The sequence below is a fragment of the Conger conger genome, chromosome 10 (genome assembly GCF_963514075.1).
Source record: "Conger conger chromosome 10, fConCon1.1, whole genome shotgun sequence".
Classification (NCBI taxonomy): domain Eukaryota; kingdom Metazoa; phylum Chordata; class Actinopteri; order Anguilliformes; family Congridae; genus Conger; species Conger conger.
The window spans coordinates 16,143,549-16,165,486 of record NC_083769.1 but is presented as its reverse complement, the minus strand read 5'-3'; the positions used below and the strand labels follow the sequence as shown (position 1 = coordinate 16,165,486).

General features: G+C 47.9%; 2 protein-coding genes across 3 annotated transcripts in view; one reads left to right on the top strand and one right to left on the bottom strand.

The window, feature by feature from the left end:
• Positions 1-5,019, top strand: part of LOC133139288 (V-set and transmembrane domain-containing protein 2-like protein) — a 30,857-nt gene extending 25,838 nt beyond the window's left edge. Inside the window, exons 2-4 of the mRNA XM_061258725.1 lie at positions 301-470; positions 2,403-2,447; positions 3,866-5,019. Of these exons, the coding sequence (XP_061114709.1) occupies positions 301-470; positions 2,403-2,447; positions 3,866-4,177 (527 nt within the window). The 3' untranslated portion in view covers positions 4,178-5,019. The remainder of the gene's footprint in view (positions 1-300; positions 471-2,402; positions 2,448-3,865) is intronic.
• Positions 5,020-6,141: 1,122 nt separating this feature from the next.
• Positions 6,142-17,417, bottom strand: tti1 (TELO2 interacting protein 1). 2 transcript variants are annotated; one of them, XM_061258722.1, is made up of 8 exons: positions 17,340-17,417; positions 14,019-16,310; positions 13,236-13,415; positions 12,578-12,726; positions 11,746-11,886; positions 10,678-10,882; positions 9,151-9,238; positions 6,142-8,600 (listed from the first exon to the last, which is right to left on the bottom strand). In XM_061258722.1, exons 1-8 carry the CDS (start codon positions 17,398-17,400, stop codon positions 8,417-8,419), a joined length of 3,300 nt encoding a protein of 1,099 aa, XP_061114706.1. In that variant the 5' UTR covers positions 17,401-17,417; the 3' UTR covers positions 6,142-8,416. The 2 variants fall into 2 exon arrangements, with proteins under 2 accessions (XP_061114706.1, XP_061114708.1); XM_061258724.1 differs by lacking the exon at positions 17,340-17,417 and adding an exon at positions 17,049-17,128.
• Between the last annotated feature and the right edge of the window lie 4,521 nt (positions 17,418-21,938).

Sequence of the window (21,938 nt, the reverse complement as noted above, 5' to 3'; positions counted from 1 at the left end):
AACCCCGCAGTCCGTCATCCATTCCGATACGTGCTTTCCCTCGCCCTCCTCTTCTACTGTGACAGGTTCAGGTAGCGAAAGCGAAGGCCTAACCACGAAAGCCAATCCTGTCCATTTCACGGACCGTTTTGTTCTGCTGTAGGCGCATCAAATGCTGCAACGAAACGTACGGTTAGCCGCAGTGGGCATAAAAATACGTCCCAAACGTTTCTCAACCATCTGTGAGTGAAAACCAGTGGGTATTTAAGAGTTGCCTTCCTCCTCTCCAGAACTTTAACGGCAGTCCTTTTCTGTTTGCAGCGCTCTTCACCGAAGTTCCCCATGACATCACCACGCAGAGCGGACAGGATGTGGAGATGGCCTGCTCCTTCAGGGGAACTGGCTCATCCTCGCACTCCCTGGAGATCCAGTGGTGGTACCTCAGGAACGACAGAGACTGGACGGACAAGCAGGCCTGGATGACCAATCAGGTGAGGTGGAGCAATGTGGGGGGGGGGGGGGGCGCTAAAACAAAATGGCAGTGGTATAAGCAGGAAGAGCAGGTATGTTAGCAGTATGAACAGGAAGAGCAGGTATGTTAGCAGTATGAACAGGAAGAGCAGGTATGTTAGCAGTATAAACAGGAAGAGCAGGTATGTTAGCAGTATGAACAGGAAGAGCAGGTATGTTAGCAGTATGAACAGGAAGAGCAGGTATGTTAGCAGTATAAACAAGAAGAGCAGGTATGTTAGCAGTATAAACAGGAAGAGCAGGTATGTTAGCAGTATGAACAGGAAGAGCAGGTATGTTAGCAGTATAAACAGGAAGAGCAGGTATGTTAGCAGTGTAAACAGGAAGAGCAGGTATGTTAGCAGTATGAACAGGAAGAGCAGGTATGTTAGCAGTATGAACAGGAAGAGCAGGTATGTTAGCAGTATGATCAGGGAGAGCAGATGCGTTGGCGGTATGAGTCGAGTGCGGTGTGCAGCAGGTAGCTCTGAGCACGCTCAGCTGAAAATAGCTCTGGTCCCTCGGCAGCGGGAGGCATCAGGGAGGAGAAAAGGGGGAGATTAAAAACGCTGCTGAGGAGGAAACACCGAGCAGATTTCTCCGCGAGGCGGAATGTATCCGAACTCCCGCTGCGTCCTCGGAAGACTTAATTGGACGGGAAAAAGATGCAAACACACTTCCGCGCCCTTCCTCTCCTGCATAATTCATGGCCAGCGCTGGAGCTGCTGTCTCCTCCTGACAATTTGCATTCCTCCCGCGGAAGCAGCCGGCGGTAAACCAGGCCGTTCTGACCCAAACGGAACCTGACTGACCCGCTCTGAGCCAAACAGAACCCGGCTAGCCCGCTCTGAGCCAAACAGAACCTGACTGGCCCGCTCTGACCCAAACAGAACCTGACTGGCCTGCTCTGACCCAAACAGAACCCGGCTAGCCGGCTCTGACCCAAACAGAACCTGACTGGCCGGCTCTGACCCAAACAGAACCTGACTGGCCCGCTCTGACCCAAACAGAACCTGACTGACCCACTCTGACCCAAACAGAACCCGGCTAGCCCGCTCTGAGCCAAACAGAACCCGGCTAGCCGGCTCTGACCCAAACAGAATCTGACTGGCCTGTTCTGACCCAAACAGAACCTGACTGGCCCACTCTGACCCAAACAGAACCCGGCTAGCCCGCTCTGAGCCAAACAGAACCTGACTGGCCCACTCTGACCCAAACAGAACCTGACTGACCCACTCTGACCCAAACAGAACCCGGCTAGCCCGCTCTGAGCCAAACAGAACCTGACAGAAACTGAATTAATTTGGCCCATAGCCTGACCGCTTTCACAAACCTGTTCCACAAATAGAATCTCTATGACTGGAGAGTAATGTTCCATTTTCTCAAGTGCTATTTGGGAGTAAAAATGCAAATGGAAATAAACTTGCTCCTGTGTACGTCTAGCAGTACCTATTATTCACAGAATTGCAACTCCCTTATATGTAGTGACGCTGCATTACATGCAGTGTAAGGATGCAAAGATCGACAATCGTATTATTGCAGAACAACATCCCTTACAGAAGCACAGATTGTCTACGTGCTACCCAGTTGGTCATCTCCACTGTCTTAACATTGAACAATTCTGTCCCTCTGCCATCCTTAATCTCAGTGTTCTGACCGGCTGGCTTGTTATGCGTATTCATGGAGAAGGAACTGCAGGGGCTGACCATCTTGCTTGTGCATAGAACATCTAGAGTAGGGAAGAGCCCTGCCCAAACTGTCCATTAGGCTTGCACCTGGGTCTTGATGCAAGCTCAAATCAGATCATCATGGAGGGGCCTAGTTTTCCGACTAATTTAATGTTTCTCAAACATGTAGCATTGACTTGTTTTTCATTTGTATTTTAAAATAATGAATTCTCTTTCTGTACTCAGGTTGTTCCCCAGGAGGATATGGCAAAGGATGCAACAAAAATAAGTGTGAGTGAGTTATCTTGCTTTCGTTAGGATGAAATGGAGATTCAGTTGCAACAGGCAGTTTTTTGGGCCAGGACTATTATGGAATGTTGAAAGTGCCAAGTTTGACTCCCTGTTCCCACAGAGCTTAATGTCCCAAAGCGGGGGCAGTCCGTTCCATCCTGGAATAAACCACCGTTGGAGGCAAGCAACATGATATTATTATCAAAAGATGCATGGTTAGCCTCTAGGGGACGTTTATTTCTACTTCCACCAACAGAGGTGATGTTTGTAGACAAATAATTGCAACATCCAGGCAATGGTAATCTCCACCGTAAGGCAAGATGAAGATAAGCCAAATCATGCCACACAGGTTTCCACTTTCAACTGTCAGGCCTCCACAATCATTATCCATACAGACATTAACATAATAATCAATTATTTCAATTAGCTGTCACAGATTGCATTCAAATTTGAAATCAAAAGGGCTTTGACAAGCACACACGCACACGCACGCACACACACACACACACACACACACACACACGAACACATTTCAAATAGCTCCCCCCCTCTCCAGATCTTGTCTGGGACTCCAGGCCAGGTTGGAGTTCCCTGGGCCTCAGAACAGAACAGCCGAATGTTGAACGGTCAAAACTGGACACTGAGAGTCAAACATGCTACCTTTAGGTTACAAGCCCCATTCCTTAACCCTGCTTCTGAACTCAGGCAAGGCAGGCAGCGCAGGGGGCCGCTGGAGGCTGGCTGCACTCTGGGATGCTCTGGGAAGATGGCGGAGATGGCGGACAGCGATGTATCACCCTGCCCTCCGCAGGCGGGAGTTATCGAGCGCGTAATCGCGACGGGGCTCATTTGCGGCGCCTGCCTTCGAGGAGAAAGAGAAAGAGCGGCGAGAGAGGGAGAGAAGGGCGAAATCTACAGCACCAGCCCCAGCTACAGACCTCCGGCTGCACCGGAACCTTCCGCAGCGCCAGGTCCCTGGGCTCCGTGACCCTTCCTGGGAACTGAATTAAGAATAAAAAAGCAGAATGTGTCCTTTCCAGCTGTTTTTTTTTGTTGTATTAGCTGCATAGCACTAAATGGCCAAATGTTTTCTCCCTTTCTCCTGTTTGTTTCTTGTGGGGTATGAGTGACATGCCACTGTGATTTGTGCATTACATTTACATTACAAAGCATTTAGCAGACGCTCTTATCCAGAGCGACGTACAATGAAGAGCAGATCGAACACAGGGACAAGTGTGAAGAGGACCCTCGAGGACAGTACGGTTCCAAGTCCTAGCGTGCCCATACAGATACAATTGGAACCCTTGAAGAATACATCAACTTACCAACTAGCATACTACGGTTGGCAGCTAGAATACCCGGAGTACACAATACAATGCCTAATACAATACAATAATGCGGTTCCTCTCCGGTCGCAGGTGGTGAAGGTGGCGGGGACCAACATCTCTCACCGGCTGAGGCTGTCGAGCGTGAGGCCGGGGGACCAGGGCACGTACGAGTGCCGCGTCATCGACTTCAGCGACCGCAAGACCCGCCTGCACCGTGTCCACGCCTTCCTGAGGGTGGAGCCAGAGCAGAGCCCCGCCCCCCAGGCCCCAGAGGCCGGCGCCCACGCCCAGGACCCCGCTGAGCACCCCTCCCCCACCCGCAGCCAGCACACAGGGGGAAGGAGCCTGAACAAGCGGTCTGCAGAACCCCCCAATGACTGCACTCACAGCTGCGTGCTGTAGGTCACTTCCTGCTTAAGCCCCGCCCCTCCTCCCAGCAGCCTTAGGAGGTAGTGATTGAGAGTCACAAGGGCCTCAAAATGGGCGGAGCTATCACATTCCATCAATATACAAGCCAATCAGAGTTTTGCTATGGAGAGCAGTGTTGTTTTTTTATTGGTTTGTTGGTGATTGATGGCACGTGCTAAGTCCTCCCATTCTGGGGCTCCAAATGCTGCAAGATAGCAGGGCCCTGTGGATATTGTACACAAAAAGATACCAGGTTTGCATGTGAAATATGTTTATTCAATTGCCATTTGTAATTGGAGAGGCAGGCCAAAGTGGTATTCTTTTATCCAGTTGTTTTGTTTTGGAACTTTCAGTTCTCTGTTCTCTGTGGATTTGACATTTTTGATGGCTCCTCTAGCAGGAGAGAATAGCTCTGTTCCCTGATTAGCTCGCTATCTTTTTGTTGCTCCAAAGTAGCCTTCCTAATATTTTGATTTTGCCAATGTCTCTTTGGCCAGTGTAAAGCTGGGCGGAAGCAAAATAATAAAATATTCTGTACAGTAAAAAAAAGGCTGTCCAATATCGGTGTGCTTTAAACTGCCACCTTTTTTATTAGTCCTGGACTCAAAACAATTGTATGTGACGAAAAAGCAACTGTAAATGACTGTTTTACGCTTTGGACAGAAACTTCTTTGAGCTTTGTGACCGGTTCTCTTGAGGATGAGTTTCCGTTTGTATATTTTGCTTTGTTTTGTAAGAGATCAAGGTTAAAAAGTTGTACATTTTTAAACTTCTAGGATGGTCTCACCATAAGTGTACGCTTTTATCACATTAAACAAATTCTACATGAACATAAACTCATCATTTGACTTGTTTTCATGGGGTCTTTGGTGGCCTTTCAATTCCAAGGATAGCTTTTAGTGGTGTGTACCGAGGTTGTAATGATGATGTAAAGGAAGTCAATATTTTACAGCGGGGAACTATGTGAGCAGGGAGCCATTTTAATACCCACCTGTAAAGGTAGGTCATGAGCTTTGAGCTGCAGGGCCGGCCAAGAATGGTCCCTTACTCACTGACATACCTTGCGAGTACATATGCGCTAGAAGGCTTACGCAGTACGTACGTCGCAGGGTCTGCTACTGAAGATGCGGAAAGCTGTAACAAGAGGGCAGAGCAATCCCCACTTATCCCATTTGTCTCCAGTGCATTTACAATCTGTCGTGCAGGCTTTTTTGTGGGTTAAGTGGTGTCTTTAATCCTCCAAACGACACTTGTGTCAAATTACTGGAGACTTAACCCAATAACAAGCTTACTTATCATAGGCAGGCTGTTCGAGGAGGAAATCACATTAACTGCCGGGGACTTGCTGATGACTAATCGCAGTGCTGTCAGGCTTGGCAGCAGGGTAAATAACAGATGAGACGAAACGCCGTGAGCGCTAGCGCAAAACGGGCGTGGCAGCACCTGTCGTCCCGTCGGCCGCTGTAGGCGTTTGTTATTATGGCGGTAAGCACATCAGACCTTTCGATCTGACAAGTCTCCTGAACCTCCGGGAGACGGGAGACGGGAGCCGAGCGGCGCTGTTAGCTGTGAAGACTTCCCCGGCCGGTGAAATGCCGGTGCAACGAAAGCTACTCGCTCGTTAGGGGCAGTGACTGAGCGTGGGATAGACCGAGATTTATCTTTGTTGAGCAGCATCATCCATTCGCAGCCAGAAAGATTAATTGAAAAGCGAAACTCCGCCAGAACAAAGACATTTGTCCACCACTTAAACCGTTAAAAACACATCACAAACGAGGCATTACCCCGTGCGTTCCCCCATTCATTTAATACGGCTAAGGCTTGGCAGCGTATAGAAGGTTAACGGGAATGTTTTCATTTCTTAACTTCGTCGAAATTCTGATTGGGCGGGGGGTGTTTAGCTGCAGTTAGGCCTACCTGCGTCCTAGAAGATTAGATTCTTCGGGGAGAACGTGCCATATCAATTTGAGGCCACATTTCAGAGGGGCAGGAGGTCGGTGTGGTGGACACTTCTTGAATCGCAAATTATTTGGGGAGGTCAGAAGGGCTAACTCATTTACTTAACCAAGAAAACTCATCTCAGAACACATGCATAAATAAACACATGTATAAACGCATTTGACTGTTGCTAAAGGCCTGAAATTCTTTCTACCATTTTCCCCCCACAAATACATCTTATAACAAATAACTATCAACCCACACAATATCAATATGTGAGACTATCATAGGAAAATACTTTGCATTTAACAAAAATACGCATTCCACTTTGCGTTTACCAAAAATAATGTTTCCACCCTTCACACGCATTTTTTTTTTTACAGCACATTCCGATGAATCAAGTGTAACATGTAAGCGTCCTTCCGAGCTTGGATAAAGGAATAATCACCGGTCGTAATTCAATAGAGTGGGACACAGTCACAACAAATATCAACAATGAGACGATTGAAGAACTGCTGTAGCACCGGCAAACAATTTTTACACCAAAAACATAATTACGAGGCCCTCTCACGAGGGAAGCGTTTATTGGTTTGAGATTGTCAGGCAGTACTTCTTTTGCATCTTAAAATAGTTACAGTCACAGTATGTGTATGCGAAGCCAATCCTACAACGGTTTTGCAAATGTATGGGCTTATTGGAAAATACGGTATTAAGAGCAATTTATTTTCTGTACCCTAACTGCAATACGTTTAAATAAAATATTATTTCATGAAATTAAATTATTTCTTCAAAATATATCTGTAATATGAAAATTATATCCACATTCAGATATCGAAAGATATGTATAGGCCATACAAAAATAATGTGAAATACGCAAGCCTAGTTCATCCCTTTTAGTTCATACCTTAGTGCCTTTTTGATAACTTCACCATTTTAATACTGGGAAATGCATTTACCACTATATATGTTCATTCATTCATTCATTCATTATCCTAACCCAATTATCCTGAACAGGGTCACAGGGGGGCTGGAGCCTATCCCAGCATACATTGGGCGAAAGGCAGGAATACACCCTGGACAGGTCACCAGTCCATCGCAGGGCACACTCACACTCATTCACTCACACACTCATACCTATGGGCAATTTAGACTCTCCAATCAGCCTAACCTGCATGTCTTTGGACTGTGGGAGGAAACCGGAGAACCTGGAGGAAACCCACGCAAACACGGGGAGAACATGCAAACTCCACAATGACAGGCCCCGGCCGACCGGGATTCAAACCCAGGACCTCCTCGCTGTGAGGCGGCAGTGCTACCCACTGCACCATCCGTGCCGCCACTATATATGTTGCATTCCAATATTTATTATTAACCTTTATTTATACAGGGTAGGTTGACTGAGCACATGTGCTCTTTTGCAGCAACGCCCTGTTAATGCCCCCCCAAGTAGCCTAACGGCATGTATTTGTATGGTGGGGGGAAACCAGAGTACCCGGAGGAAACCCACAGCCACGCGGAAGTCCAGGGGTGAAGTTCACCCCAAAATTCAGATCTGTGAGCCACAGCCGCTCCTGAGTGAGGAGCAGGGAATTACTGCAATGGGGTACACCGAAGGTTGCCTATCAAATCCTACCCACTGGGCACTGCTCTCCAAACCATGAATCAGATAACCCATGTGACATACGAACCTGGGACAAAGTGATTGTTTTGGATTCAAATACTTTTCTGTGCTTGATTGATCTTGCTTGGTGCAATTGAGAAAACCAAAAAGCTGGAACCAGAAAGCTGGGTTAGCAGAGGCTCCAATACACCAGATAAGCTCAGTAAAGAGAATTTGTGTTTTACCCAGGTCTGATGCCATGACTGGTATGCTGTGTAAATAATCATGGAAAATAGCTTCTTGCTAAGCAAACCTGCAATGATGAACAGTCTCTGGAGCCTAAACACACTCCCGAATTTCATACATCCTCTACATGCTGCATTGATCTGCTGTTTTTATCATGGCTTCATCAACTCTAGCATGTCCCCCCCACTGGTCACTAGGAGTACTGCACTTTTTACCTCCAATAGTTTTACAGCAGTTCTTTCAAAGTGGAAAAAACTAAGTGGAGATTTGAGTCTCTTTCACAGGGGGAGAGCAGGTCCGTTCGGTGTTCTGTTCCTCAGGCCTGGCAGGGTGGCAGCCATGCTTCAGTCCCGGTTGGACGGTTCTCCCCTCAGCTGAGCGGAGCGGTTTCTGCTGCCTGTGACCAATACAGAGAGGCCCCAGCCTTGGTCCGTGGGGAACACCCCCGCTCAGCTGATGTCTCCCAGGAGTTTGAGGACGTTGTCGGTGTACTGAGTCCGAGGCTGGCCCATCCCGGCCAGTGAAACGGGGCGCAGGTCTGGATGCGGGGGCTCGTGGGGCAGCAGGCAGTGCAGCTCGTTCAGGGTCAGCCACACTGAGTCTGGGTCCACCAGCATCAGCTGCTGGAAAACACTGAGCCCACAAAAAACAATGTTTCAATTAAATGTGGTCCTCTTAAGCCACCGTACTGAACTGAGCTCAGTGGTAAGAGGTGAGATCTGCAGGAACACTGAATTCAAGCAAGAACAAGCACTGAAGCAACTCAGACTCTAATGCGAAAACTCTTCACCTGCTGGTAAACACTCACACCTGAGAATTGTCAATGAAAGAAGCTCATAAACAAAACCTACAAAAAAGAAAATACTGAATATTGGTACAGAAATATACTTCTTATAAGTGCCAGTGAGCTACAATGGTGTATAAAGTTTGTAAAATAATAATTATGTGAATGATATAGTGCAGCTTTAAGGATATGTAAGCAGTTACCTGATGCAGGCTGCCTGTAGTTTGGGTGGCTGTGATATGTAGTTACCTGATGCAGGCTGCCTGTAGTTTGGGTGGCTGTGATATGTACACAGTTACCTGATGCAGGCTGCCTGTAGTTTGGGTGGCTGTGATATGTACACAGTTACCTGATGCAGGCTGCCTGTAGTTTGGGTGGCTGTGATATGTACACAGTTACCTGATGCAGGCTGCCTGTAGTTTGGGTGGCTGTCTACTGCTCAAATAAGGCAGGCAAGCTTCAGACACCAACTCCAGATCAGTGTCCCCTGTGGACAGAGAGAGGTCAGGACCAGACTTGGGATATGTAGTTTTTTATATGCACTGCTACTACGCAAAGTGTTATACCATTCATAAATAACTGAAAATTTTTAAAATGCAAACCCAGAAGTGTTTTTTTTCCAAACTACCCATTTAGATGTCTTCATTCTTCAAAAACTATTTGAATGCAGATTATGCAAAAGTATCTATGAATTCTGGGCTCTGATAATGTGAGTTTTACTTCACAGCTGTCCTGAATTCCTGGGGGAAACAGCCTCCCCATAAACACAGAAGTATTTCCTCAGAAATGGAGAGCCCAACTCAACCCAGAATTTCACATCAGCTCCTTCACCATATGGTGCACACCAACAAGACTGGACCTGTCATGGCTAGAAGGGGGAAACACGTTAATCTACCTTTATCGGCAGTATATCTGAAAAGGAAAAAGGGGCCATTTTATGTTTAAGCTCACTCCCATAATGCCTCTTCCCATCAGACACTGAGGAATGATTTGATGAGGTCAGTCCAGCCAGCGATAGTTCACGAGAATTTCAGAAAATCGAATAGGTTTTACTGTCGATGATGACATTTTCAAGCCTCGTATGGACAGCATTCAAGACAAGTCTGTGAGGAGATCTGCCTTCCGTTTTTAAGCCTTTACTGTTTTTTTCCAACTGAAGAACGTGTTTTGAGTCGAGCTTTATGGCAGCAGTTATTCGCCCTCTCACGCAGATAGCCCATGATGCACTTGGGTTCTCTAAATGTGTCCGATTGTGAATAATGGGTTTAATAACAGTGCTGCCTCTAACGAAAACAGCGGTGGTGCGGATGAAAGGCAGGCGTGAGTCTGAATGCACAAACGCTGCTCGATGGAGTGCGGCCAACCTTCACTCTTCTCTGGCGCAATACTGCCACCTGCTGGCTGTAAATAATGACACTGGCTATTTAAGACAATGGCAAACTGCCATTCAAACTGAAGACACCCGGTTCACTGGGGTTGAATGTTGAAATGATTAACCTCTCACTGACAAAAAGCACAACATAACGAGAACAGGCCATTCAGCCCAACATTGCTCACCGTTTCCCTTCCACTAAAGTGTACTAATGTTTAGATTACCTAAAAACTAAATATCTCGCACCATATCAAGCCAGCTCTTGAAAACCCAGAGAGATTATCCCTTCTACTACAATGGTCACCAACCCTGTTCCTGGAGATCATTCCAACCCTAACAACGCACACCTCATTGTTTAGAGATCTCACTGAGCTGCTAAATAGTCGAATCAGGTGTGCCGAAATTAGCGTTGAAGTGAAAACGTTCAGGAGGGTATGTCTCCAGGAACAGCGTTGGTGACGCCTGCTCTACTCCGAGTTCTGCTGAGCTTCGTGGACTCCCCGCTCCGGGGGGTGGCGAGGGGTTTTGGGGAATGACGGGGGTCGGGGGCTCACCCAGCTCCAGCCGGACGCAGAGCGGACCCAGACCCTGCAGCACGGTGGCCTGCAGCTTGTAGGCCAGCGTGTGGCTGTAGACCGGGCCGGCCTGGGCGCTGACCGGAGCCTGTTTCTGCAGCGACGCCGTCAGTTTGGGCAGCACCTCCCGTGACACCCTCTTCCTCAGGAAGTCCCCAGAGGTCTCTCCCAGCGTGCACAGCACCTGGGGGGGAAGCCACAGCGGTCAGTCTCTGACAGAGCCAAAAGCGCCGAAAGCAGCCAGTGAACGAGAGAGGCAGAAGAGCCATTGAACTACTGAATGACAGAGCCACGAACTGGTGTCGAACTGAAACTACAGCGCAGTTCAGTCATATATCATTTTAAATATGTCTTAACAACTTTGATAACAACATCTCATAGCCTACAATTTATTCTGAAACCTGATATGAAGCTGTGGAAGATAAAACGTTTATGAATGCTATTCATGGCTGATGCATTATTTAGGCTACTAAGCAGACAGCTTTTGTGCAGTATCATCCATACTGCAAGGCATAATTAAATGTAATTAAATTTATTGACCAGCTGCAATCCAAAAAATAGAAATATTGCCTTAGTTTTATTTTTCTCGGATTAATAAGCTTGGCTATAACAGGGCAACAAGTGACATCAATGAATGCTGTCTAAAAAAGGGTAATGATAATGGTTATAAAGCCTATTAAACTTTGGTTACGGTTTACACAATATGCTAAATTAATGATAAAAGAGGAAAATCAATTAAATAAGTGGATAGCGTGATATTCTGAGGGAGCCATGCGCGGTTGCCTTTATGCTTACGTTTACGCTGCAAACCAACACACCTCAATGCTGTCGACGGACAATGAACGCGGAACATATGAGACTCATGCGTGTACTGTACTTTCCGGAAGTACAAGTGAACCAACGAGCGAACAAAACAAACGAATCTTTTGAACGAACGGATCCAAAAGATGCGGCCCTCTAAACTGAACGGGAATTCCCATCACGAGTGGAGGCATGGCCTGTGCAGGGAATGGGCCCAGATGGAGTGGGGGTGGGGCTGGATCATACCCGGAAGGCCCCCAGCACACACAGGGGGAGGTCGTTGGTGAGCCGCTGCAGGAGAGCAGGCCAGCAGCGGTGGGCCAGCGGGAGTAGCTCGCTCTGGTGTGTCTGCAGAACCAGGATGCACAGCTCCAACACCTCCAACACCTGCCGTCAGGACGAGGAATTACATTAGCCACAACACCCAGAGGAACTACATTACCCACAACAACCTGAGGAACTACATTACCCATAACAACCCCAGGAACTGCATTAACCACAATATCCTCTGGGTCATCATTTATTTTTTCACCTGTCCTTAACATAGGTGGAACAACTAATTACTACAAAGGCTTCACTAGTGAAACAAACAAGTTCAGTTCACTCAAATAGCCCTTGAATCTTTTTGATTCAACTGAACTTCATGCTAACTGCACAAAAAGCAGGGCCTTATAGATAACAAATTTAAAAACATCAAAACTATACAAGTATATGGGAATTCTTTTTAAGGCGAACTGCTTACAGAAACTATATATCACACACTCACCTGGACTGTAAATGTAAATGCTTAAAATTAATCTAAATCGTGTTGCAAAAGGAAGAAAATACAAGCTGTCACTTCCTGAAAGAAGAATTCTATGAGATGTATTACAGAAACTTCTTATCTTAAGTCCAAAGATAGCATAAGTCAAAAGATAGGATTTTTAGGATTGGATGTTTCTGTACCATGACCCCTGGACCAGAAAGAGTAAGCAGAAACCGTGAACGCTGAAACTAAAGTCTACCATACAATGCACCAAACGGAGTGAAAGGAGCAGCTTGGTGTGGTGCCCTGTGGTTGGCTGCTTCTGCAGCGTACCTTGAGCCTGATTGGCAGGCTGGGGTGTGACAGCAGGTGGACACACCTCTCCATCACATCCTTGGCTATGGCGATGTGAGCGGGAAGCTCCGCCTTCTCGTCCGGGACGCCCAAATCGACCTCGTTCTCCGCAGCACACATGGGCACTTCTGCACAACACAGGGAGGACTATGTTAAACCAGCACACATGGGCACTTCTGCACAACACAGGGAGGACTATGTTAAACAAGCACACATGGGCACTTCTGCACAACACAGGGAGGACTATGTTAAACCAGCACACATGGGCACTTCTGCACAACACAGGGAGGACTATGTTAAACCAGGAAACCTGGCGCCTGGCATGACTCACGCCTGGAAGGCACTGCCTATTCGTACAGGTAGATATTTATTGAACAGATTCAGTCACCTGATATGGATGTAGATACCCTCCAATTAAAGGCGACAAGTCTGCATTTTAACTGCATATTTCAAATCCAATGTGCTGGAGTACAGAGGCAGAAGAACAGAAATTGAACCACTGTCCACTAACCCATTTCTTACTGATACCCCAAGCTGCCCACGAGAACGTTAATACTGCATGAGGGTTGAGGTCAACTCCATTTTCTGCAAAGAGAGCTACCCTTTGACCCTAGTTTCTGCTGAAAACAGTCCTCACCCGTGTCTTCTGCCTCCTCCTCATCTCCCATGATGCCCTCTGCCAGCCGCTTCTCCCTGCGGTACTCCAGCAGGAAACGCCGCACGTCCAGAGTTTCCCCGCAGCAGGGCTCCGCACTCTGGGCCCCAGGCAGGCCGGGGGGGCCCTCCCTCTCTCCTGCTACCACGGGGAACCACCGCACTGCAGAAACACACACCCACTGTAGCCTTCACCCCACTGCAGAAACACACACGCACAGGGTCAATGCTCCCTGATCAGTACAGTCTCTGTGATTACAATGAGACCAAGACACTGTTTTTACCACTTACGCATGTCAAACCGAAGGTCTCGATCAGTTGAAAAATCAGTGGAAACATTTCTTAATGATCAAAACTTTCTCAAAAGCATTCAAAATTGTCATGGCTGCAAGGTTACATTATGGGTGGCAAATATCAGAAAGATCTGAGAAGTCAAGATTCAAAAGAGACACAAAAACAGAAAAGACATGCACACTCGCTCAATGCTTCATAAAACAAATAATGGTATTTATTGTACCACACGGAAGACCATTGTGGTTGAAACATTAACCAATCCGAATGGTACAATAAATACCATGATTAGTGTTTTGGAGCATTGAGCGAGTGTGCATGTCTTTTCTGCTTTTGTGTCTCTTTTGAATCTTGACCTCTCAGATCTTTCTGATATTTGAGTGTGAGTCTTCTCTCTTCAGTGTTCCTGTATGTTCCAGTGACTTTGTGCTGTTCTCTCCTCACCCCCATTCAGAAGGCCCCAGAATCAGCTCACCCAAAGCCCTGAGGAGAGAGAGGAGCACCAGGCAGAACTCCTCCGTCCCCTGCTCGTAGTTGTGGTCCAGGGCGCTCAGAAGGTCGGGCAGCACGTCGTGCAGCAGCGGGAGCAGGTCCGCGTCCGCGTGAGCCAACATGGCCGCCAGCACGCGCGGCGCGTGGGGCTCCAGGCCCAGCCTCTGCAGGTTCAGCGCCACGTCGCTCAGGAGGTAGTCCGAGTTCCCCAGCACCAGCTCCTGCAGCGACCCGCGGCCGCAGGCCCGGGAGACCTCCCGCAGGGCGCAGAGAGCCGACTGGCTGACCAGCAGCGTGTGGTCCCCCGCCTTCTCTAGCAGGGGGTACAGCGTGGTCATCACCAGCGGCTGGAACTCCGGCCCCAGCGCCAGAGCCAGGCCCCCGATGGCCTCCAGCTGGGCGCAGATCTGCCACGCGTTGCTGTGCAGCTGGAGGACCGTGAGGCCGTTCTGCTCGGAGGGGCGGCGTGGGAGCTCTCCCTCAGCCGCGCGCGTGATCCGCAGCCGCCCAGCCGGTCCCGCGCCCTCCCCGTCCGCCCCAGACCCCGGCCCGGTGGTGGGCAGGTGCCAGTTCTCGCGGCAGGTGAACTCCTCCACGACCGCCCTCACGGCCGCCCCCAGGTCCTCTGGGCTGGGCGGGACGCGCTCCGGGGCGGCCTGCGCCCCCTCCCCCGCCGCCCCGCCGATGACGTGCCGCAGGACGATGGCGGCCTGAGTCCTGTAGGCCGTGGACTCCCTGTAGAGGTCCAGGAAGTGGTCCACCAGCAGGTAGAGGTCGCCGTAGTAACCCAGCAGCCTGCAGACGTCCCGCAGCAGGGAGAAGACTTTCTCGTCTCTGAAGTACAGGAAGTGCTTCCTCATTCGCTCGGGCGCCTCGGCCTCCACGGGATCCGTGGCGACCGTCTCCTGGACGACGCGCAGGTCGGACACGTCGAGCTGAAGCACCTGCAGCAGGGCGCGGGACAGGCGCTGCAGGTGGGCCCCCGAGCCCAGCACGGCCCCGACCCCGGGGCCCAGCAGCTGCAGGTACCCCAGCAGGGTCCCCAGGGCCGCCGTCTTGCACCGATCGTCCCCGGTCCTCATGAGGCGGGGGAGTGAGGAAGCCAGGGTGTGTAGGTTCTCCGATAGGACGGGGGCCAGGGCGTGTCCCCCGCCCTCCAGGCTCAACCGCTGCACACTCTCTTGCGCCGCCTCCCTGACGACGGGGTCCTCGTCCGTCACCATGGCGACCAGGCTGTCCAGCAGGGGCCCGACGGCCTCGCCCAGGGAGCCGCGGCAGGAGGACAGCAGGCGGTCTGACAGCCGCACCCCCTCCAGCCTCACCCGCCAGTGCTGGTGCGTCGAGACGCAGGAGATGACCCTCTTCAGAATGACTGCCAGCTTCACCGAGGTCTCTCTGGCCCAATCCTCCGTCCGCCGAACCACCAGCTGCCCAGCCCGGCCCAGCTCCGCCCCCTCAGGCTCCGGGGCGTCCCCATTGGCCAGCTGAGCGTCGGCCATGACCACGTCCACGGTGGTGTACCACACCCTCAGCGCCCGCACAGTCACCTCCTGCCCCTGCCGCACACCCCCATCCACCACCCGCCCCAGCCCCTGGGCTATGCCGGGCAGGAAGCAGGCAAAGGCCAAGCCCAGGGCCCTCTGCTGCGCCGGCCCCGGGGCCTGGTGCTGGCCGGGGCAGTCACACTGCAGCAGCAGGGCCTGCAGGGTGCGCAGGGCGCCCGTCTGCACCCCCCGGGCCCCCCCGCGCTCGGCCAGAGCCAGCAGCAGGGACACTGCAGCCCCCAGGGCAGGCAGCCCGGCCGGTTCATACAGCTCCCACAGTACCTCCCCGCAGGCCGCATGCAGCAGAGCGCTCAGTCCCCCCAGCACTGCCAGCTGCAGTTCCTCTGAGCAGGAGTCCGCGGGCTGCCCCGGGGAGCCCGGGGAGCAGAGACACACGCACAGCTCCGAAAACGCCTCCCGCAGGACGTCCAAGCTGCGCACGCGGGTGACCGACAGCACGTAGGCCACGCCCTCCACCGCAGCCTGCACCGCGCCCACCTTCTTCGGCCCAGGGGTCCGGAGGACGAAGCGCAGCGGGAACAGCACGTACTCCTGCAGCTGCTGCAGCGCGCTGGCGCTCACCATCCGCAACTGCTCGCCCAGCAGCCGGGCGTTAGCCGCAGTCTGCTCCCGCGTCAGCAGCACGCACACCGGCCGCAGGAACGCAAACGCTGCTTTGGGCTCGTCGATCTGCTCCATCTCGGGCTCCCAGATCTCTGAGATACATACAACTGCAGGGGAAAGTAGGGACACAGTCACTACCGCGGGCTTTCATTTTCAGTCTGCTAGAAAACTACAGTAAAACTGATATAATAATGCAAAACAGTATTCATGAATTTGATTTGCTCCGTTTTCCTGCGATAAGCAAAGTGAGAAAAGTGGTGAGCAAAATTTCTTATATCAAGATCTCAAGCTAATCTTTATCACTACTGCGATTTTGTTTCCTTGAGATCTCGAGAAAATCACCTCGGTATCTCCGGAAAAATCAACTGTTATAACGTGACAATTACATAAAGAACGAGATCTCCAGAAAACAAAGAAAATTATCCCTTATCACGGGAAAATGGTAGTCAGTTAGTTGTTAGTTAACGTTAGTATAAACAAGCGAATGAGTCAGTTGGCCATTAGCTGGCCTAATGGCAAGATCAGTCTGTATGCAACAGAATCACAGCTAGCACACTATCTCATCATATTATATAGATTTAATTTAGCCTGATAACCAGAAAACGTCAACGAATAATTGCCAAAGCCAAAACATATCTAGCTAGCTGCACTCAAACAACTGAAGCCAAATGGCTAGCCTAAATAACTGTACAGTAGCCCAAGTATGAATATGAATGAAACGAGTTAAATTGTCCCTACGTCAACGTGATCCGAGAGATGAATTATAATAATGAATATATTTTCATTTGAATAGGTTGCTATTACATGCACTGAAACTGATCACCAAACATGAGTTATTTACGCACATTATGCCATTCCAAAATAACCAAGGTAAAGCATGCCGAAAACAGCGAACAGCGGTAACAATGTAATTTCTCCGCGACGCGTCGCGTACTGATGACGCGGCAGACTGCTCAACCAGTTTTGAATATTTTGGCGCAGAGAACTGAAAAAAGGTGAAGTAAAATCGTGTTGCTTTTTTGACACTTGTGTATAGTGCGCTTTTATAAATCATAGTCATCCACTAACGTAAAGGGTTCAGTCTGTTTCATGCTGTGCAAACTGCAAAACGGCAAGAAGAAAGGGCCCGAGTTTACCCGAGACTTTGAGGGTGTCCTGGTAGACGCCTGCTCCCACGCGGCGAGGTGACCCGCGCATAGCACTTCCGTCAAGCCAGCCGCTATGCACAAACAGAGAGAAACTACTCCTGCCTTGAGCCGAAATGCGCGTACACAAGAAGAATCACGACTAAACGTTTCTGCACGTGACAGACGTGTAATAAAGTTTGATAGTGATACTGAGTTAGAGTTTATATCGATTCTTGAGACACTTTTCCTGAAACGTATAAGCACAAAAGCCAAAATGGTTATGTGTTTAAAACCATTTTTTTTTATTTTAAAAGAAGAAAAATGACCGTGCCTCAAAATCAAGAACACAAGTCAACAACTGAAGAGATCATGTGAATAGAAATTATAAGCAGTGGTGTGAAAAATGAAATGTCACGTTTCATGCTTGTTATGTCATGTTTCATGTTTAGTTCTTGCTACGTTGTATTTTCTAGCCTTGTCATGTCACGTTATATAGTTTATTCATGTCACAGTTTGCAAACTTGTTATGTCACGATTTATGTTTGTTTCATGTTATGTTGTTCCGTTCACTGATTAGCATACACTTTTTCGTGTCTTTCCGCAAACCTTGCGTTCATGCTTTCTCTCTCTCCCTGTCTGTCACTCACTCTTCCCTAATTGTTTCATTTCCCATGTCTACTTACTAATCGACTAACGCTAGATCAGGATTGGGTAATACTAACATTCTAACCATGTGTTCATGTTGCCTTATGTTTCTCGTGCATGTCATTTACTAATTTACAACAATTTATGACCACATTCGAACTGGGGTTAAAATAAAATTCTACATTTCCACCAAACATTTCAATGTTAGCTAGATAGAGGACCTCCCTCATATCATAAGGCACCAAGTGGCATGTTTGTGAAATATTCCACTTCAGAGTAAAAGCTCTTCAAAAATCATGTACAGTTAATATACGAGCACATTCCAACTGGGATTATAATGAAATTCTCAATTTCCAACAAACATTTCAATGTCAGCTAGATCATTTGGTTGTGAGATTTGATAAAGGTTGATGAAACAGGTTGCTCTGCTGATGAATCAATTTTATGATTGAATTGATAATTAATACATTTAATAATGATTAATAATAAATCAAATAAATATATTTTTTATGTTGGATAAGTGAGAAGTTTTAACTGTTGCTATACCTGTGCTCCATATTAAGAGTGCCAAACATCAAACTCAAAACCCCTCCCAGCAAAATGATAGAACAAACTACGGGTGGTGGCGTGAATATAAATGAATGAGCACACTGACTGACACAAAGAAGATTTGTGATTTTAAATCTACTGTCTGACAAAACTATATTACAGATGTGATCTTCTGGTTCTGTCCACACCATTCTCACTCACACACCTGCGTGTTCAGTAGCAAGTTCTGAGAGTTAGATAGTTCATTATTAGCTGTAATATCTTTGGCAGAGTTATGATTTTTCAAGCCAATCCCAAATAAATGTTATAGGTCTTGTCTGTTTCTAGCAAGGCAGGGCACTCTTCCTCAGACAAGCCAACTGCATGTTCAGTGAAGCTAGCTTTGTGTTAAAATGTGAATTCTTCATTAGTTGGTCATTTTAAATAAATGTTTTATAGTAATACACAATGATTTTCTTATCATGCTATACTTTTTGTGGTTTTGAATAGGAGACTCAGGTTCTGTACCTGATAATTGAACCTGTTATTCCCTGTGTATATATTAATGCTTCTTTCCCTGCATAATCCTATATTATATTAATTCCTGATATAAAACGCCATTGCAATCCTGAACTTCTCTAGCTCCGTGTCCAGCTCGTCCATCCTCTCAGGGGTGTGTCACAGTGTGTGACACAGGCATAATAATTGATATTATATAACTCAAAATACCTGACAAGAACAGGCCATCCAACCCAACAACGCTTGCCATTTTCATATAAAATTGTAGAATACACTTTGGAAGAACACGGTAAATCACACAAGGAGCATTTTATCTTGTGTTTTAGGGTATGACCTGTTTTCACTCAGGATCAGTCAGAGAATGTACCGATCAATACAGGATGCTCTTTGCTTAAAAAATGTGGGCACCCCAGCTCTAAATTTCCAGTGTTGAATTCCAGAATTATGGTTATATTATGAGCTAGACAGCAATCCCACATGCATATTTCAGTTTTATATGAATCACAAATTCAGAACAAAAACCCACCCACTTAATATTGCTCCTAAGACAGTGATAACCATGAGACAGTTAATGTTCAGCCTGTCGGTCTTCATCAAAACGAGTAGTACTGTTCACACAGGACCCTTCAAAAACCAGACTTTACAGACCCCAGGGGTATGTGAGAGTGACCCATCCCACAAAAGCAGTTGGCAGTGTATGATGCATAGACCCAACAACACAGTAGCCTACGGAAAACAAACAGGTTGACCTGAATGTGAAAAGAAAAAAAAAGTTGTGTCATCTGTCAAGATAAAAGTCACCATGATAAATATGCTTAGTCTGACTTCCCACAATGAATCAAGAATGATTAGCCCTGGAAACCCTAACACGGGTGAGGTGTGAGTGATGATCCTGTATCTAGACCAGTTCGGTCAATATGAATTTATGTTTTTAAATACATACAGACAGAACACTCAAGAGGAGTCACAAATATCCTTCTCTGTCATTGAGATCCTTCAGAGTCAACTCTATAACTCAGGGGTCTCAAACTCGCTGCCACAGAGCGCCGTGTGTATGCAGGCTGTCAGTCCAAACTAATTAATGCTGCCTTAATTGACAATTACTCATTAAGCCACATGCATTGGAATAAACACCAGCACACACATGGCCCTTTATGGTGCTGAGTTTGAGAGACCACTGTATTAGCTCAAAGGATTAGCTGGTCAGTGTCAGTCATTTGGGGGGAGGGAATCTCCATCAGTGACTAAACACCAAGTAACAGAATTACATTTTACTGCCAAGAGACCCTTGTGGTGTTTCTCATGCCTGTTGTAAAATCCAGCTATGCCAGTTTGACCTGCTGGGAAATTCAGCTTGTCAAGCTGGTCATAAGCTTGTTGAGTTGGGTATGAGCTGTTCATCAAGCTACCAGCTCATTCAAAAAATGAGTTGGTCAGACCATGTCAAGTTGGGAGCTGAACTGGTCAACCAGCTAAACCATGTCAGGCGGGGAGCTGGTCTGAACTGGTCCAACAGCTATCAACTGTTTCAAAAAGCTGTTTTTTTCAGCAGGGTTCCTTGAAGTTTGAATGGTTTGTGGACTGCACATCTCACATTTAAATTAATTCATTTTCAACACAGGTTGCTTTAAATTGCTGAAGCAGATATTAGCCACCTTGCTACCTTGTTATTAGCTATATTAGCTAACAGCAGGGCTGTACTACAGAATAGAGCAACACTCTTTGCGTTACAGACCCAGCTCCTGTACCCCCATAACCCCCCTCCCTGCCACCCTAATTACACCCCCACTTCATCCTCACTTTCCCACTTTTTTTCTATTATATATCCCGTTAATGATATGCATTCTCACTCTTCCAACCTTGTCAGTTTACTTGTGTGTTTTAAAGTAATCTGTGCAAGTTTGAATCTATTTGTGTTTTATGATGACCTGCGCACTTTTTAAGATAACTCGGATGTGCTGTAAGGTGATTTGTGCATGCTTTAGGTAATCATTGTTTTCTCTTATTTTCCTGAAGCTCCTTTTGGGTGTTCTCTCCTCCTCTGTCCTGCTGCGCCTCCCTGAGGGGACGCTGTTTGGATGGCGTGTCATTTGAGAAGCTTGACCTCTACACGCAGTGAGGTGCAGCTGATAGCAGTGATGTTAATACTGACCGACACTGAGGAACACACTCTGAAGCTCATTAATACTGACCGACACTGAGGAACACACTCTGAAGCTCATTAATACTGACCGACACTGAGGAACACACTCTGAAGCTCATTAATACTGACCGACTCTGAGGAACACACTCTGAAGATCATTAATACTGACCGACACTGAGGAACACACTCTGAAGCTCATTAATACTGACCGACACTGAGGAACACACTCTGAAGCTCATTAATACTGACCGACACTGAGGAACACACTCTGAAGCTCATTAATACTGACCGACACTGAGGAACACACTCTGAAGCTCATTAATACTGACCGACTCTGAGGAACACACTCTGAAGCTCATTAATACTGACCGACACTGAAGAACACACTCTGAAGCTCATTAATACTGACCGACACTGAGGAACACACTCTGAAGATCATTAATACTGACCGACACTGAGGAACACACTCTGAAGCTCATTAATACTGACCGACACTGAGGAACACACTCTGAAGCTCATTAATACTGACCGACACTGAGGAACACACTCTGAAGTAAAACAACTCAGCATCGCCGGCCCCATCTCCACTCACGGAACGTGTGTCCCTCTATGACCCCTGACCTCAGAATGACAAGCATCCTACATGCCCTCAGGCTCACCCACAGCAGTGTCTCCTCTAGACCCACTCCAGCCTCCTATTTTACTGCACAAAACTTTACTTACAAGGGCCTTTGGTTCCCACGTTTCAGAAACTTCTACATGTCCGAAACTGG

Coding starts and splice junctions, on each gene's coding strand:
- tti1 (XM_061258722.1), bottom strand. CDS start 17,400: ATGCGCGGGTCACCTCGCCGCGTGGGAGCAGGCGTCTACCAGGACACC. Junction 11,887..12,577: donor GCCTGCCAATCAGGCTCAAG/GTACGCTGCAGA, acceptor TCCTGACGGCAG/GTGTTGGAGGTGTTGGAGCT. Junction 9,239..10,677: donor CTGCGTCCGGCTGGAGCTGG/GTGAGCCCCCGA, acceptor CTCTGTCCACAG/GGGACACTGATCTGGAGTTG.